This window comes from Lytechinus pictus, chromosome 11, assembly GCF_037042905.1.
Source record: "Lytechinus pictus isolate F3 Inbred chromosome 11, Lp3.0, whole genome shotgun sequence".
Classification (NCBI taxonomy): Eukaryota; Metazoa; Echinodermata; class Echinoidea; order Temnopleuroida; family Toxopneustidae; genus Lytechinus; species Lytechinus pictus.
In genome coordinates this window covers 28,169,701-28,186,230 of record NC_087255.1, presented here as the reverse complement: position 1 = coordinate 28,186,230, position 16,530 = coordinate 28,169,701, and the positions used below count along the sequence as shown (strand labels likewise).

The following is a 16,530-nucleotide window of genomic DNA, read 5'->3' as shown; positions in this document are numbered from 1 at the left end:
GGGACAAATGGCGTTCTTCGATAAACTCAGTTTATCACTTGAAAAACCTAGATTATTACTTTTATGGGACAAATGGCGTTCTTAGAAAAACTCAGTTTATCAGATTCGAAAAACTTAGTTTATCAAAATTGAAAAACTAAGTTTATCACTTGAAAAACTTAGTTTTTCGCCGATAAACTAAGTTTTTCACTTGAAAAACTCAGTTTATCTAGAAAAACTCAGTTTATCAGTCGAAAAACTTAGTTTTTCAAGAAACTCTGCTTTTCACTTGAAAAACCTAGTTTTTCATTGAAAAACAAAGTTTTTCAATTGATAAACTAAGTTTATCAAGAAAAACCTAGTTTTTCAATCGAAAAACTAAGTTTTTCTTGATAAACTTAGTTTTTCAGGTGATAAACTTAATTTATCGGCGAAAAACTCAGTTTATCGGCGAAAAACTGAGTTTATCGCCTTTATGACACAAATGGCTTGCCATAGGCGTCACCTTTGAATCAATTTGCCTTCCCCCTCGACCGAACTAATTCTGACCTTGGTTATCTTTAAATGTAAACAGGTCTGAATAAACAGTTTGGTATATCAGTTACTTATTATATCCTTATCTTGTGTGCATAACGATTTAATCATCACATTTGAGAACTTTGAGACTCAAATGTTTTTTTGATCAGGGAAACTTAATTTACAGCTTATTCACAAAGGTTTATAATCGGCATATACAAACTAAAAAGGGAAGTAAAACATTGCTTTCACGACCTTTTGTATGTATGAATTTCGGACTTAGACTTGAATATGTTCTAAATTACTCTTCATCTTTATGGCTTAAATTCTATATGCTACAAGAGCTTATTATATGGGAACGACTCGTGTACTCAGAGGACAATGAATGGATTTGAAGTGTTTTATTTTTCTTTAAGGATATTTTAACATGATTTTCATTTTGTTCCTAATTGGCTTGTTTGGAGGCTATGTAACTTGTAAACAGGATGGTAAGTTACCACATTCATAAAAAAAGCTGTTTATTGTCATGGGTAGGCCTGAGAGTCCCTATGACGATTTCCTTAAATTTGAATAAAATGTCTATATTATGATCTTCGAGCAAATTACGAAAATCATGCATTCACTCCTTGCAGTCTACATACAACACATTCCAATCTCCAATATTATTTCTCATACAGGGGCCACTGAACGGTTTTGAAAGTGGGGGGGGGGGGGGGGGGGCTGATCATGCCCAAAAAACACACAATCAAATGGTAATTTTTACGTTTTTTGTACACGGTTTTGAAAAAAAAGAGTGTGTGTGGAGGGGGGGGGGGGGGGGGCTGAAGCCCCCTCCGCCCGGTTCCACGGCCCCTGTCATATGAGAAATCTATCTATTGCTGCTAGTCATCAACTAATAAATTAGTATAACTCATCAATCTTATATAAATGTAATATTATCACCATCACTGAGTTTAAAGTCCCATGAAACATTCGTTAAGAGGCTGTTTAAAAATAAGACGATCGATAGTTCTAACGTTTAATAGCTTTTTCAATTTCCACTTCCCGATACTCAAATATTGAAGAAATGGAGAAAAATACGTATTGTTTGTACAATGTACAAAGGCTTATTCATTTTATAAAGGCCTTCAAAATAATCGATCTGTAAGGAAGATGCTTTAACAAAAATACTTAAACAGTCGAGAAATGTGGATTCCTCCGATAATAAGCATTATGTTAAACATAATTTGTGTTCAATGAAATTTGAAAACGCATGTTATCCTGTACTGCTTCTAGGACCTATATCAATATTTTTATTATTAATTCTTTCTAGGTGTCCATCTGACTTGCAATGGCGACTCGATGGTAGTTAGACTCGACGCAAGCCGTCTACTCGAAGATACAGCATCACCATTCTCCGTTCACTTCATTGATCTTTCGTGCAAAGAAGAAAGTCATGGCGCCAACACCGTTACTATAGCAACACCTTACAACAATTGCGGAACATTTAAGCAGGTAATTTGCACTCTATTAATCGCCCTCGATAGTATACCATGGTTCGTTTGGAAGAATATTGTTTAATTTGTTAATTGAGCAAATGTTTTTATTAGACAGACTTTGATGTGATTATTAAAATAACTATTGCAGTATAAGTTGTGAATAGACTGAGCAATCAAACGGAGAATGAAGTTAATGAGCACATGATCAGATGGGATGTGATAAATATAGTCATTTTATCAGCAAGACGTTAGAGTGACATAAAGGTTATTGTAATTAGGTCTATACTTTTCATGTTTCAATTGACCTTTTTATCATGTTTATTTTGAATATGCTGGTGGAAAATGTATTTTATCCCCTAGCGAGAGTTGTGGCTATTCACATATGGACTTTAAAACATGAATCGAATTAATTAATAATAACTTCTTTGATAATTATATAAAAAAATTTTGATATACATTATGTCAACATAATCTTTCCAGCTATATAGTTGCAAAAGCAAAGTCATATGCAACAACATAAGTAAATGCCACACTGTGATGCACTTTGAGAGGCAATGCAACAAAATGTAAAAAAAAATCCCCAAAACAATATAAACTTTAATTATTTCGTAATAGAAATCAAGATAGCGGATGATAAGCATGGTCTAATTTTCTAACTGCTAGTTGAGTTTGATTTGATTGTGATTTAAAATTCACACTTTTCTCAATATCTAAAACAGTTTTATTTATGGAGTACATCAGTTTCGTATTAAGAAGATAGTCGTACAGCCGCGGAATGATAATTGACTAAAGGGGGGTATTCGAGAAAATTATTTTAAACAAAAAAAAAATGACTCCAAAAGAGAAGGAAAAGAAAATCGGTTATCATCATTCATGGGGACCCCATTCATTCAGATGAGGCAATCTCATTGTCACCATTTTGATGGTTATATTCGAGGCGGCCTTTTCTGAGCGATTTCATAATTATCAATGAAAATAATAATAATTATGTGTGTTATTCTCACGCAGGTTAAAGATGCAAGTATTGTATACTCAAATCAAATTTACTTCCAATCAACTAACGGAGAAAACCTGGATATTCTCGTAGAATGCGAGATTGTTCGACGAGATTTCACAGTCGGTGTCATGTCCTCGTCATCGATCAACGATCTATCGACATCAAACGACAACGTCAACGACACCATCAGTGAACCCCAAATTGGATATGGAGCGTTTTACATTACGATGGAACGATATACCGATGCGAATTTTAAAGACAAATATTCAAATTCAGACAGCAGTCTAGGCATGGACCAAGACCTATTCTTTGAAGTAGAACTAAGGGATGTCGGAGATTTGAGGCTTAATTTAGAATCCTGCTGGGCCACTGTCGAATCAGCGTCGGATTCTCAACCTCAGTATGAATTTATTTCCAATGGGTGAGTGGGACTTAGAAACCCGGGGGGGGGGGGGCACTCAGTATATAATGCATAGTGGGTATGTGCCGCGGAGGGGACCCCCATTTTTACACTCAAATTTCCGTTCCAAGGCATAGCATTTTTGTCTTATTGAGAAAAAGAACAAAGAAAGCCGCTCCAAGGCATAGCATTTCCTTCTTATCAAGAAGAAAGAAATCCGCTCCAAAGCTTCGCATATTTTTCGTTACGCCGTTCCGGTCGCATTGATGTGTTACAATTTTAGTGAAAAGCGGCCGTAGAGCGCTTTTCGACCATCGCCTAAAGCGCGAGCGCACCCGGCGGAGGCCCCGCTAGCTGCGTCATGCACGATTGCCCGTTCCATAGGGATGCATACGCACTCACAGAGATACGGAGATCCGTTCCGAGGACCCCCGTTTTCACAAACATTTGTAGTTCCGAAGCCCGTTCCGAGGACCCTCCTTTTTACAATAAGCCCGCTCCAAAGCCCCCGTTTTTTGCCTCGCCCGCGGCACACCCCTACCACTTTTTTGGTCGAGTGCCCCCCCCCCCCGGGCTTAGAAACAAAATAATGATATAAACAATAGGTCAAGTCCACCATAGGATAAATTAATATTTGATTTGAATATAATAAAGAAATCAAACAAAACAACGCTGAAATCTTTATCAAAATCTGATGTAAAATAAGGAAGTCATGATGAGTTTCAACCATTCTCACAATTCAGTTATAATTATCTGAGCAGCCCAGGTGATATGGAAATGAGAGAGTCGATGTCTCATACTCTATAGTTCTTTTTCTATGTTATATGAATTAAAGAATATTTCATTGCTTTTGCAGCCGATTACAACCTAATGAATCTATTCAATGAATAGCACTATTATAAATTTGACATGCTCAGTGATCAAATAGATAAGACAGACCTTGTTCGAATTCTAATGAGGCAAAGTGATAATATATCATCTTTCAAAATAATGAAATACAAGATAAAAAGGTGAGAATATACAACTAGAATATATATACAACTGAACTTGAACATGTTGAAGTTGAAATTCTAATGGAATGTTATACAATACACTTATTTCTACAGCTGTAAAGTATCAAATAGATAAGACAGACCTTGTTCGAATTCTAATGAGGCAAAATAATAATATTTCATCTTTCAAAATAATGAAATACAAAAGAAAAAGGTGAGAATATACAACTTTGAACATGTTGAAGTTGAAATTCTAATGGAATGTTATACAATACACTCATTTCTACAGCTGTAAAGTGGATGAGACTGTGGTGTTTTATAACGATCCTACCTCCCCTGCCATTCAACGATACTCATTCCGTTCTTTTGCTTTCAGAGGCTACAACCCAGAGGTGATGTATTTTCATTTCTGTCATTTGAATATTCCATCCTGAAAATATAATTAAATTCATCTGACCCCTCCCCCCAAAGAAAAGTAAAAATAAACAAATCCAAATTGCGTTTCTTTCATTCAAATAAACCTTTATTTTCTTCCTTTTCACATTTTTTTTCCACAGAGTTGGTGATACGTGGGAGCATAACTTTGGAAACATAATATGATATACAAACTTTTGAATACTTCAAAAACTATTTATTAACAGATTTTTAAAATTAAATTCCTTGCATTCATTTGACTTTATTTAAATATGATATATCTTATGAATGCTAGTCAGTCACTGAATCTGCAAAATACATGTACATGGTATAATGGAATATCAGTAATTTTCATATTGCAATTATTCATCGTCTCAAGGGAGAGATCCAATGAAGTACAATTTATGGACTGCATTTTGTTTACAATTAGTATGCCGACATTTTTTTTCATACTGTCACGAAATGATATATGTTCCAAACCAAAATACATACTTTGACTTTTTGCATATTTCCATGGTTCACTTCTCTATGTTTACACATACCATTTCAAATGTATTGATCCGTTGGTGAATATTGTGTCCGACTGAAAAAATAAAATATAATAGATATATTTATCAATAATTTGGTTGATTTTGAACTTTTTCAAGATGGTGGGAGGGGTGGTGTCGGATCCATTATCACCTACATTTTCTACCAATTTTGTCTACAGTGAATGCCTTTTTTCTTATGCTTTACAGGTGTACATACATTGCAAAGTTTTCGTTTGTGACGTAGAGAGCTCAGAGTGTATCCCATCATGCAACAGTTCGAGACGGAGAAGAAATGCGAATGAGAAGAGCATCACTGCAAGAGATATCAGAACTTATCAACATCGGTCAAATCGTCATTAATCAATATCTTTACGAATTGATTTGGAATAAATTAATGTAATGAATACAATTCCCCAAAAAATATATTTTATCAGTTACTCTCTAAATGCAAAAGAGCTATCTGGTCCCTACTCACGCTCTTCTCAGAGTGAGAAGAACTCACTAATTTACGAGTGAGATTTGCATTATTCTATAGTGGATTTTACCACTTTTTCATAAGTTTCATAAGGGTTCATAAGGTAGTATTTATTGTCTAAATAACTAAATAAATGGAAATGTGCATTTTTACATTGTATTGAACATACAAAACACATCATAGAAAATGAACATATTTACAAAAAGTCAAACACTGACATATTACAAACGAATATACACGTGCATATGATTTTAGAACGTTTTGTGTAATTAAATTGACATTAAAATTAAGATTGAAATTGGAATTGGCATTGGAATTGGATCTGTAACTAATATTGTAAATTGAAAAGGAGTGTGTCTAAAAAGATGTACAGTTCACTACAGAAGGAGCAACAATTCTAAGGAAGTACAGGGCCCCAGTAGCGTACCTAGGATTTTCCACAGGGGGGGGGCAAAACCGTCCGTCAAAAAATTTGACAATAAAAAAAAAAAAAAAAAAAAAAAAAAAAAAGGTCTTCAATCACAAATAAAGGATTTTGTACCAGAAAAAAAATTGACAAGCAAAAAAAAAAAAAAAAAAAAAAGGTCTTCAAGTTCGTCAGGGGGGGGGGGGGCAAAAAAGGTCTTTCAAGCTCGTCAGGGGGCGGGGATACGTCATTTGCATGTGTTGTGCCCCCCCCGTAGGTACGCTAGTGGTACAGGTCACCCCAAAGGGATTGGTCCCTACAATCACTCCGAGAGGAATGCGATTAGGAACTAGATTAGAGTAAATTACGAATCGACAAGGATGTAGCTTCTTGTCAAAAATTTGATGTATTGACCTGTGTATAGACCACACCTGTCATTTCATTCCTGTGTTAAATTATAGTGTTATTTCAACACACTCAGGGGCGGATCTAGGATTTTCAAATGGGGGGGGGGGGGAGACGCAATTTCCCGACAAAAATTTGACAAGCAAAAAAAAGAAAAAAGAAGGTTATCAAGCAATTAAAATTGGAGGTCACTTCGTCCACGTAAAATTTGACAAGCCAGAAAAAGGGTCCTCATCTGTGTAGGGACGACACATTCCTATAAAAAAATATGCTGTAACTTTCAAAATGGGGGGGGGGGGGCGTACTCGTGTAAAAACGGCATATTTACATTAAAAATATTGACTATGTCTCTCAAAGGGGGGGGGGGGCACGGGTCAGATTTGCCCCCCTCTGGATCCGCCACTGACACTTGGGTGTTTTTACAACATGTCCATCTGGGCCCCGTTGCAAAAAAAGTTACTATTATGGTAACTCTGCCATACAATGGTAACTACCATGGTAACGCTGATCAACAACCAGTCTTTGGTGTTGTGTTGAATCTCAGGGTGTTATCATAACACATCAGGGTGTAATCTTCTAGGGACACTATGCTTTACAAAACATATGTTACTGTAAAACTATTTGGTGTCATGTTCAGTCTCTCGGGTGTAATTTAACACCCCATGGTGTGGTCGTCTATATATATAGAGACACCTATTGGTGTCACTATTAACACCGCAGTTCTTACAGTGTATAGCTTAGTAATTGATTTATACATATATCCTTTGTATCTATATCAATCAATTTCCAATTTCTATTTAACTGTATAGGTTTAACATCTAAGCTGTTTCTGAATTTAGTACAGTGTTTTTACTAAATTGACAAATTTTGAAATCTCATTTTTTTAAAACATTAATGGGCAGGAAATCCCAGGATGATTATTATTCTGTCATATAATCAATATTATTAATGTACGATTAAGTGATTGATGATGATAACTGACCATAGATAGAACCTAGTTATTCATGTTATTTGAAGGCTGAAGCAAACCCTTTCTTTTTATATTGTTTACATACTGTTTTCATAGTCAGCTTAATGAGTATTATTTGAGTTACAATTAGTCAATAATTGATTTCAGTTTCACTCGGAAATCAATACCCCGAATGGACTAAATGTTCTAAATTAAATAAGAAGTTAGAGAATATTTGAGTTCGGTCAATTATTTCCCCCATTAGCATGATTAGTCAACATCAGTGTATGCTGTATACCATCCGAGATTTATTCAATTTTATTTGAAATTACACCCAGCAATGCCAGTGGCGTAATCAGCCAAGAATTTATAGGGGACAGATATGGCGGATGGAGCAAAAGTTCGAAGAACATGCGAGCGATCAAAATATTGACCCTTTTTTAAATTAAAAAACCCACATTTTTTGATAGATTTTGGCACTATGTTAAGAAAAAAGCATAATATTTCACTTTTTCTTGTTTCCTTTCCTTTCTTTTTCTCTGCCTTTCTTGGTAGTGAAACCTTTTTTTTTTTGGGGGGGGGGGCATGGACCCCAAGCCGCCCCATGTACGCCAACGATGACATCGCATGATATAATACACGGAAGTATAGGCCTAATAATTTAAAAAGTTGGGGGTAAAGTCAAAAGTAAAAGATTTAATTTTCGTGTAAAAAAAAGGTTCAGCTATTACTTAATTGCTTTAAATAATTTGTCTCACATCGTTTCTGTCATTATATTCTACATAAGAACGTATGAGAGAAAAGAAAGAAAACAAAATGAAGGAAAAGAACAGAGAAACGAAGAGGGGAGAGAAGAAAGGAGAACAATAGAAAAGTAGAGAAAGACTAGAAGAGAAGAGAAGAAAAGAGAAAAGGATGAAGAAAAGGAAAGAGAAATGACGACAAAGGGAACATAGGCGAAAATATAAGAGGGAAGAAGAAGAGAAAACAAAGAGAAAAGAAGGAGAAAAAAAGAGAGAATAAAAGAGGAGAAGTAGACAGAATTTTGTTATTTTTGTTAATTTGTCATTTTACAATATTCATTACTCCTTTACTCCTTTACTATGGAATCATTTTGATTGATCTCGATATATTGTATCTTGTATGTTTTTTACAGATGTGAAATAAATGAATTTGAATTTTTTTTTTTTTTAGAATAGTATGAAAAGTGAGAAAGAGAATGAAAAGGTTTACCTGAATAAAAATAAAATCAGCTTATTCATTGTTATGAAATATCATTTTTTGTTGCTGTCTGTTCAATGACGGCATATACGCTTCAACACGAAATGGAAAATAAACAACAACAAACAAACAAATAAAAATGTAAAGTAAGACTGCCAAAATACATCACATGTTTAGCATGTTTTTTTAATGGAAATTTATGGATCCACCAAAATATTGCTTAATGAAAGGAGAAGATCCATCAAATATTAATATCGTGTTTTTAATTTATCATGAAAGAAAAAAAAGAGGAAGGGACACACTAAAGAAAAAAATAGCGAGAGGGAGAGAGAGAGGGAGGGGGGGGGAGAGGGAGAAAAAGAAAAAAAAAAGAGAGAAGAGGTGGGAGATCCCAAACTAATTACACGAGTGTCCTTCATTGCAGTGTACCGGTCAGTTGTTGTCTGATCACGTTTCCATGGTGATCGCAAGCGGACTGTATTACATAGATTATGGTGCAGTGGTCTGCGTCCTTGGAAATTATTGAAAATCAAATAAATGGGAAATATATACTTAACTTCGTCACCAGCCCGGTCACCAGCATTGTCAAAATGTAAAGATGTCATGCTTGGATACGCATATTTTGTGCCTTCTCATTCCAGTTCTGTTCATTTTTTAATGATCCACGCCCGCCCCTGCATGTGTCATGCTAGACTCGTTTTATTTAATCCCGTTGCTGGCTCGGTTTACGTAACAGAATAAGCAAACATAATAGACTGGACAAAGTGTGAAAGACGTATTGGTCTTTGTACACATTTATTGTGTAGTGTATGCTCTTTCCTCAATTTGTTGTGTGTTGACAGTACACAAATCAAAGCATATTAAGTAAACGCACACACATGGGGATCTACGATGACACCGGGTGACAGAAATAACGCATCTACCAATAAATCATAGTTTCCCATCTGCACTTCATGAATGGATAATTTTTGTTTAATACACACCTCAAGTCATCGTGACTGGACCGCGTATTAATCATCACAGAGCACGTTTTGTGAGATAGCGGATAGCGACCATCGTTTACATAGTAACGCTGTATGATGGACACCGTGGACATTAAATCTGTCGAAGTGCTCGAGGAATCTACCGGCCTGAAACTCTTTAAAATTATTCATTTGAATTAATACATTCTTAATACGGGGATCCTGCCTCCTGATATGAAATGGGTAAGTCGACATTTTATTCGTGATAATCTTATCCGAACCCTGTTTGAGTACAATCGTTACAAGCATTTTATTTGTATGATTAAGGAGAAATGTAATCTTTTAGTGTTGCTCATCGGGAGGCCTAGATCCATAAATAAAGGGATGTCTATGTTGACATTTTTTTTAATTCAATGAATGAATCATTCAATGATTCGTAACGATGGCAATGACGTCACCTTATAGTGGAACAATGTTCTAAATTGCACAATTTTCTGAATCCCGCATAGGACAGGCTGAGGGTGAAAGCACTATTATCATGGGTTATAACATAAACCCCAGTGAGAAGGGAGGGCTACACACATACATATTATTAACAAGATTGGAATTATCATGAATTTCACAAGCCTTAGGCCTATATGCTGTTAATGTAAAGCTTTTCGAATTCGGTCTTAGTTGAATAGATGCAGATTAAAATGGCTGATTAATTTATTATAATTAGCGCGGTTCCATAATTCATGGTCAACGCCGAACGTTATATGCATGTTTTTTTTTCGCTCCAGTCATTGACCTTGAAAATGGGGTGCGATGAATAGTGTTATAATCATAATAATGGTATACATGTATCTATCTCTTTCCTTTTTACATTTCGGCCATTTTTTTAATTAGAGGGTAGGTACAAGACAAATGCTTAATTTTTGTTTATTTATGTCAAATATGATCGTTAGGTACATGCATATATATATATATTATATATATTATAACCTCGTTCGTAGGATGATTGGGTACATGCAAGTTATACTTTCCAGCTCATTTCTTTTATCTGGGTCTCATATTTACATTCGAAAGATCATAAAGATGGAGGGTAATCGTTATTATTTATAGACCCATGTTACATGTCTATGGACTGAATTTTTTTAAGAGTAATTTTTTGTTGATTTTTATTTTTAACGTGTTATATTTTGCTGCCAACCTGAAGCGTCTAAGAATAGAAAACAGGAGGGAGGGTATTTAAGGATCGATAAAAAGATGGGAGTTTGGTCTTTACAATCATACCACCTGCTATAGACAACCATCAAAAGACGAATTATCCCCCTCAACAATAGTGATGGTTTATAGAAGAGGAGATCAAATTATTGATCTGATGATAACGTGGAGCGTTCTACTGGAGCTGACGTGATATGCAATACACTGTATAAAATGTAGTTGTAAAATTACTAATTGAGATTACATTTGGTAATCACTAAACATAATCATGCATTTAAAACCCCTGTTATTTGTTGATAATTATTGTCAAACCAATGGAAAGCAAAGATTTTAAAGGAAATATGAAAGAAATGATACAACACATGAACATTCGAGAACTTATGGACAAGTCCCATGTTCATATATGAAAATTGAAGCCATAACCAGAGTAGAACATAAATTATCACAATGAAACAATGTACCCTCTCCGTTTGACACCATTCCGGTTTTGAAATATAAAATGTAACATAATTTTATATGCAGTATATACTGTATATATCGGTATATTGAAAGCCAAATATAGTTTTATCGGAAGGGAGATAGTTATGTAGGTAGCAATGTAATAGACGGGGATCAACTATGGTTAGGATATCAAGTAAGAAAAACAACAACAACGGCATTTTTATCAAACAACGTGAGTAAACGGGTACAAGAATGAAAATAGAATTTTTTAAAATTTTCTTTATCTCAGTTATTGATTACTTCGTTAATTTGCCTGCTCTACAACATATATAGTCTCGGTGCTTATAAAAATTAATGGAATTAATAATGGAAATAGAACTTATATTGGCAGGGGCAGATCCACGATCGATTTCATTAATGGGGGCGGGGGGGGGGATTTCAATCAAATTTGAAGTTGGCATATTATTTTGGAAAGCAACGTTAACGATGGCAGGGAGGGGGCGGCGCTTCCACTGCTCGCTTCTCATAAGCAGATTATAAACAACAATGTATTTTATCGGGGGAGGGGGTGCCATTTGCCCCATGCCTTGTAATCGGAATGTTGCCTGATCCGTGATGCTGTATTTTTCATAACTTTGAATCAGTTATTAATATTCATCACCTATCATGTTTTCGATTCTATCTATGAAGTTTCATCAATGTAATCAATTCATTATTCGGTTGTTTTTCTAGTCGAGTGAAATTGCACTCACCTATATATTTGAATGACCATGACACGGTTTTTTGTTGTCAGAATGATGGATGTTTTTCATTTAATATATCCTTTTCGTAAAATGACTTTCTAAACACGCAAAATCCACTTTCATGATTAGAATGAATAAAGGTTAATTGATCGTACATTTTTTATGTTGCTTGAAGATCGTACAAATGGATGCAAAATATGAAAATTTCTCATTTAAAATAATGAATTGTGAATGTAAGCATTTTTCTCTCCCGTACTCATGGATATGCCCTTCAACTTAATTTGCCTTCTCACTCCTTTATCCTTTCTGTATTTCCAAGCATGCACAATTGCCTTCAGAAAATTACATTAACTTTGGGAGGATGATATCCCTCTTATGTTACCTTTCTCTCTCTTTCTCTCTGACCAATTTCCATCTGAAATCGCATTCACCTAGATTTGAAATACCATGACACCTTTTTGTCAAAATAATGGATGTTTTCCATTCCAACAAAGTCGCTTTCATGATATACTGTATATCTTTTTCGTAAAATTACTTTCTAAAGACGCACAATTCACTATCATGACTATATAATAAATAAAGGTTTTTTTTTCATGTTGCTTGAAGATCGTGCACAGGGATGCAAATGTGAAAATAACTCATTAAAAAATGAATTATGAATGATAGCAATTTTCCCTCTCGTCCTAATATACAGTGCGTCCCACAAAAAACGAAACCGAGATTAAGCGATGATTTATCATAACTAAATCACAAATACAATAGACAAATGACCTACCATTGTAAAGCTTAGAATCTCCTCTTTCATCTGATATTACTTAGATTATTTCTCATTCACGCATGAGTGAGCAAAAACAATTTGAAGAGGAGATACCAAAAAGCCATTTGGCGGGCTGTATCTGGGTTTCAAAAAGAAAACCACATTTTTAGAAAATTCAATAGCTGCTCTTTAATTTGATACCTCATTTACAGAAAATGGTCTAGAAATAACAAAGTTCTGGTTGTTTGAAATAAGGCTTGAATTTCAATAATTTCATAAAATTAAGAGGTTCTGCAGGCTAGCGTTCAAACTCACTCGACACTCCGTTTTGTTGGCGATCAGCCATGCATTAAGTCTCTTGTTAACCATGCGATAGCTTCTGTGGGAAACCGGTGAAAACACGTTTATTTAATGAAATTATGGAAATACAAGCATTGTTTCGAGGGGACATAACTTTTTTACTTCTTGACCATTTTTGGTGATTAAGGTATCAAATAAAAGAGCAGATATTGAACTTTTTAGGCATGTGATTTTCTGTTTGAAATTCAGATACCCCCCGCCAAAGGAGTTTTTGGTATCCTTTCTTCAAATTGTTTTTGCTCACTCATACGTGAATTGGGAAAAATCTAAGTAATATCAGATGAAAGAGGAGATTCTAAGCTTTAAATTGGTAGGTCATTTGTCTATTGTATTTGTGATTTAGTTATGATAAATCATCGCTTAATCTCGGTTTCGTTTTTTCTGGGACGCACTGTATATGTAGATATGCCCTTCCACTTAATTTGCCTTCTTTCTCATCATTCCAAGCATGCACAGTTGCCTTGAGAATATTACATTAACTTTGGGAGCATATATTTCAATTGTCTCTCTCTCCCTCCCTCCTTTCAATGATCAGGGACGAACAAAATAATTAACACCGATAACTGGAGGGACGGATATTTGAAAACAATTAAACAGAGTGAAGGCCGTTCATGCTCACTAACATGAACATAGAAGAGTAATGATAGTCATAATAGATGAATACGATATTACGATAAGTGAAGAGAGGATAAGAGAGACAATATAGAGGGGAGGATATATGTTGATGATGCTAAGAGGTATTGGTCAGTCAGATAGTGCCATCAATTTAGAAATGATCTATTCCGAGGCGCATTATTACTCTAGCTTATAAGAGCTGTTGTCCGACAAGTAATCAGATCTGACAAACTTCCTTGATTTTGAGAAGCACAGTTCCTATTGTTGCAACTGTCGGATAAGTTCTTTCATAAATCGCTCTCCAGTGCATTCACAATCCATCAATCCTGACAGCCAGGTACCCATTCGTCTCACCTGGGTTGAGAGCTACACAATGTGGATATATATCTTGCTGTGGGAAAACGCGCCATGAAGATCGACTGAGTACATATTAAGAAACTGCAGTTTACTCTAGGAGTTTACTGTAGATTTGCATCTCAAACAAATGTAGTTAGTTTGCATTAAATAACACTATACTACTCAAAATCTGATCAGAAAAATCCTAATATTCAACTTCACGGCGACTCGACATTTTGATAGTATGTGAAAGAAGTTTCTCCTGTCTTCGTTTCTCGCAAGACATACACTGCAAAAACAGTTATGTTAAACCAAACTACACCAGTCCGTGTTAAAACAGCCTCATCAAGCATTTTAACAACAGTGTCTAATTCATGGTGTTAATAGTTCATCAGCCATGGGTGTTCTTTGTTATATCGAGAGTTTTTTGTTTGAGTTATAAAAATCCATGGTGTACTTTGACACCTGAAACTGTGTTCATCTCACTCATAACACCGACTATAGAGGGGTTCTACACTTTACATTTTTCAGTGTGTATGGTAAAGGCTGTGAAAGGAATTTTGATCAGGATGATTTGAAGATGAGGATTGGGTTTAGGTTTTAATCTAGGATTACAATTTTTGTGTAGGTTCGCAGGTTTTGTTTGGAGCAATAATCACCTGAGCGAATATCTGGAATCAACGTATCCCAAGAAAAAGTCTCCATACTTATATACAACATCTATAATACTGTGGGGAAAGATATACTTTCTTCAATAATATTATTTTGATAGATCTACTGTACAATTCCCATATTCTCTTGTTAACAGGTGATCCGGAGGAAGAGGGTCGGAGCATTTCCGAATCGTCGGATACTGCCGAAAACTCAACGAAACCAGCCGAAGGTGACACGGAAACTACCGAGAAGGACACGATGAGTGGAGTTTGTAGCGAATGTGACAAACCTCCTTCTTTCTACAGCATCTATGACAGACAGAAAATACTGTTTTGCTCTTCAGAATGTCACGGAAAGAGAAATGAAAAAGTAAGTGAGGAAAGATCAGCAAGATGATTGATGTAAATATTTATTTGAATGATTATTTTTTCAAATACAAATTATGGCTTTCAACCAGATAAATAACATTTACAACATTCCATTTTATTTGTTTAACATTCCATTTGTTTGTAATTAATTCAATTATTCATCAGTTTAGTTCATTTATATCAATTATAAATCTATTTGATCAATTCAACCCTTCATCGATATTTTTGTTTCATAGGGTCAATCAAGAGAGTTATTAATCATTCGTTTACTCGTATCCATTCGATACAATGATTGGTCATAATTTGTTTGGGTCGTGTTCAATCGATATTATAAATAATCATTAAAGATAAAATGTGATCAATTTAAGAATATAACTGATAATTTTCGATAAGATTGTGATAAATTAAGGCAATATTATTGATCATTATCGAAAATAATTCGTTTAATTCTACACACTATAATAGCGTGTAATTGACTAAGAATTTTATTTTCTAATTTCCTTATTTAATAACGAAATGGCGCCCAGGAGAGTCGGCAATAAATATACGTATTCATTATGTCTTTTAAATTGTGTGTCAGATATCAATTAATGCATAATAGCTGTTGAGGGAAACTCAGAATCAGACAAAGACTAATCAAATATGATCGCCTCGAAAGGCTAATAGTATATCATTAGTAGATCTGAAATGATCCTAAATGTTGTAACTTCAGACCAGTTATTGACACTATTTAAATCGACTATAATAACTCAGGTATGGAAATACAGTTACCAGTCTTCCAATTAGAATCAGGAACATTTTAAGGTTTTTTTTCAGTCTCGTAATTGCCTTGGATTACGCCATCAAAATTTATTTATTATTTATTTATTTATTTTGTTTTATTTATTTTATACTGCAGGGTAGGCCTGTTCAGTTCTTAAAACTGCTTTACAAAGGCGCCCTGCAGTTTAAAATACATGTCAAGATAACTATGAACAACAACAACAAACAACATCAAAAATACAAAATACAAAATATCTAACATCAGAAACAATTAACACCAAAATATAGAGTGAGAAGTGACAATTTAAACATACATAGCATTGTAAATCAAAGGAATATCATTTCGCTCTTTATCAATTCGTATGAAAGGCTTTGCATAATTTTTTAAAAACTAACAAGGAGGTACAAACTTGTAAATTTGAAGGAAGTGCATTAAATAATTTGGGTCCGACATATGCGAAAGATTTTCTTTTATGTTCAATTCTAGCTTTGGGAAGCTGAAGGGGGCATCGTAAAGAATACCGTGTCCTGTATTTCACGGGCCGTTTACATACTAAAGGTTTT

At 34.8% G+C, this 16,530-nt stretch overlaps 2 protein-coding genes across 2 annotated transcripts in view; both read left to right on the top strand.

The window, feature by feature from the left end:
* The first annotated feature begins 613 nt into the window (after positions 1–613).
* Positions 614–8,276, top strand: LOC129271630 (CUB and zona pellucida-like domain-containing protein 1). The gene is made up of 7 exons (XM_064106266.1): positions 614–983; positions 1,808–1,989; positions 2,982–3,391; positions 4,652–4,754; positions 5,514–6,134; positions 6,534–7,833; positions 8,097–8,276. The coding sequence occupies exons 1-5, from the start codon at positions 923–925 to the stop codon at positions 5,664–5,666; spliced, it is 909 nt and encodes a 302-aa protein (XP_063962336.1). The 5' UTR covers positions 614–922; the 3' UTR covers positions 5,667–6,134; positions 6,534–7,833; positions 8,097–8,276.
* A 948-nt stretch (positions 8,277–9,224) lies between these two features.
* Positions 9,225–16,530, top strand: part of LOC129271114 (putative ankyrin repeat protein RF_0381) — a 29,607-nt gene continuing 22,301 nt past the window's right edge. Inside the window, exons 1-2 of the mRNA XM_064106265.1 lie at positions 9,225–9,967; positions 14,991–15,205. Coding sequence (XP_063962335.1) covers positions 9,964–9,967; positions 14,991–15,205 — 219 coding nt within the window. The 5' untranslated portion in view covers positions 9,225–9,963. The remainder of the gene's footprint in view (positions 9,968–14,990; positions 15,206–16,530) is intronic.

Coding starts and splice junctions, on each gene's coding strand:
- LOC129271630 (XM_064106266.1), top strand. CDS start 923: ATGATTTTCATTTTGTTCCTAATTGGCTTGTTTGGAGGCTATGTAACT. Junction 1,990..2,981: donor ATTGCGGAACATTTAAGCAG/GTAATTTGCACT, acceptor ATTCTCACGCAG/GTTAAAGATGCAAGTATTGT. Junction 4,755..5,513: donor TCAGAGGCTACAACCCAGAG/GTGATGTATTTT, acceptor TATGCTTTACAG/GTGTACATACATTGCAAAGT.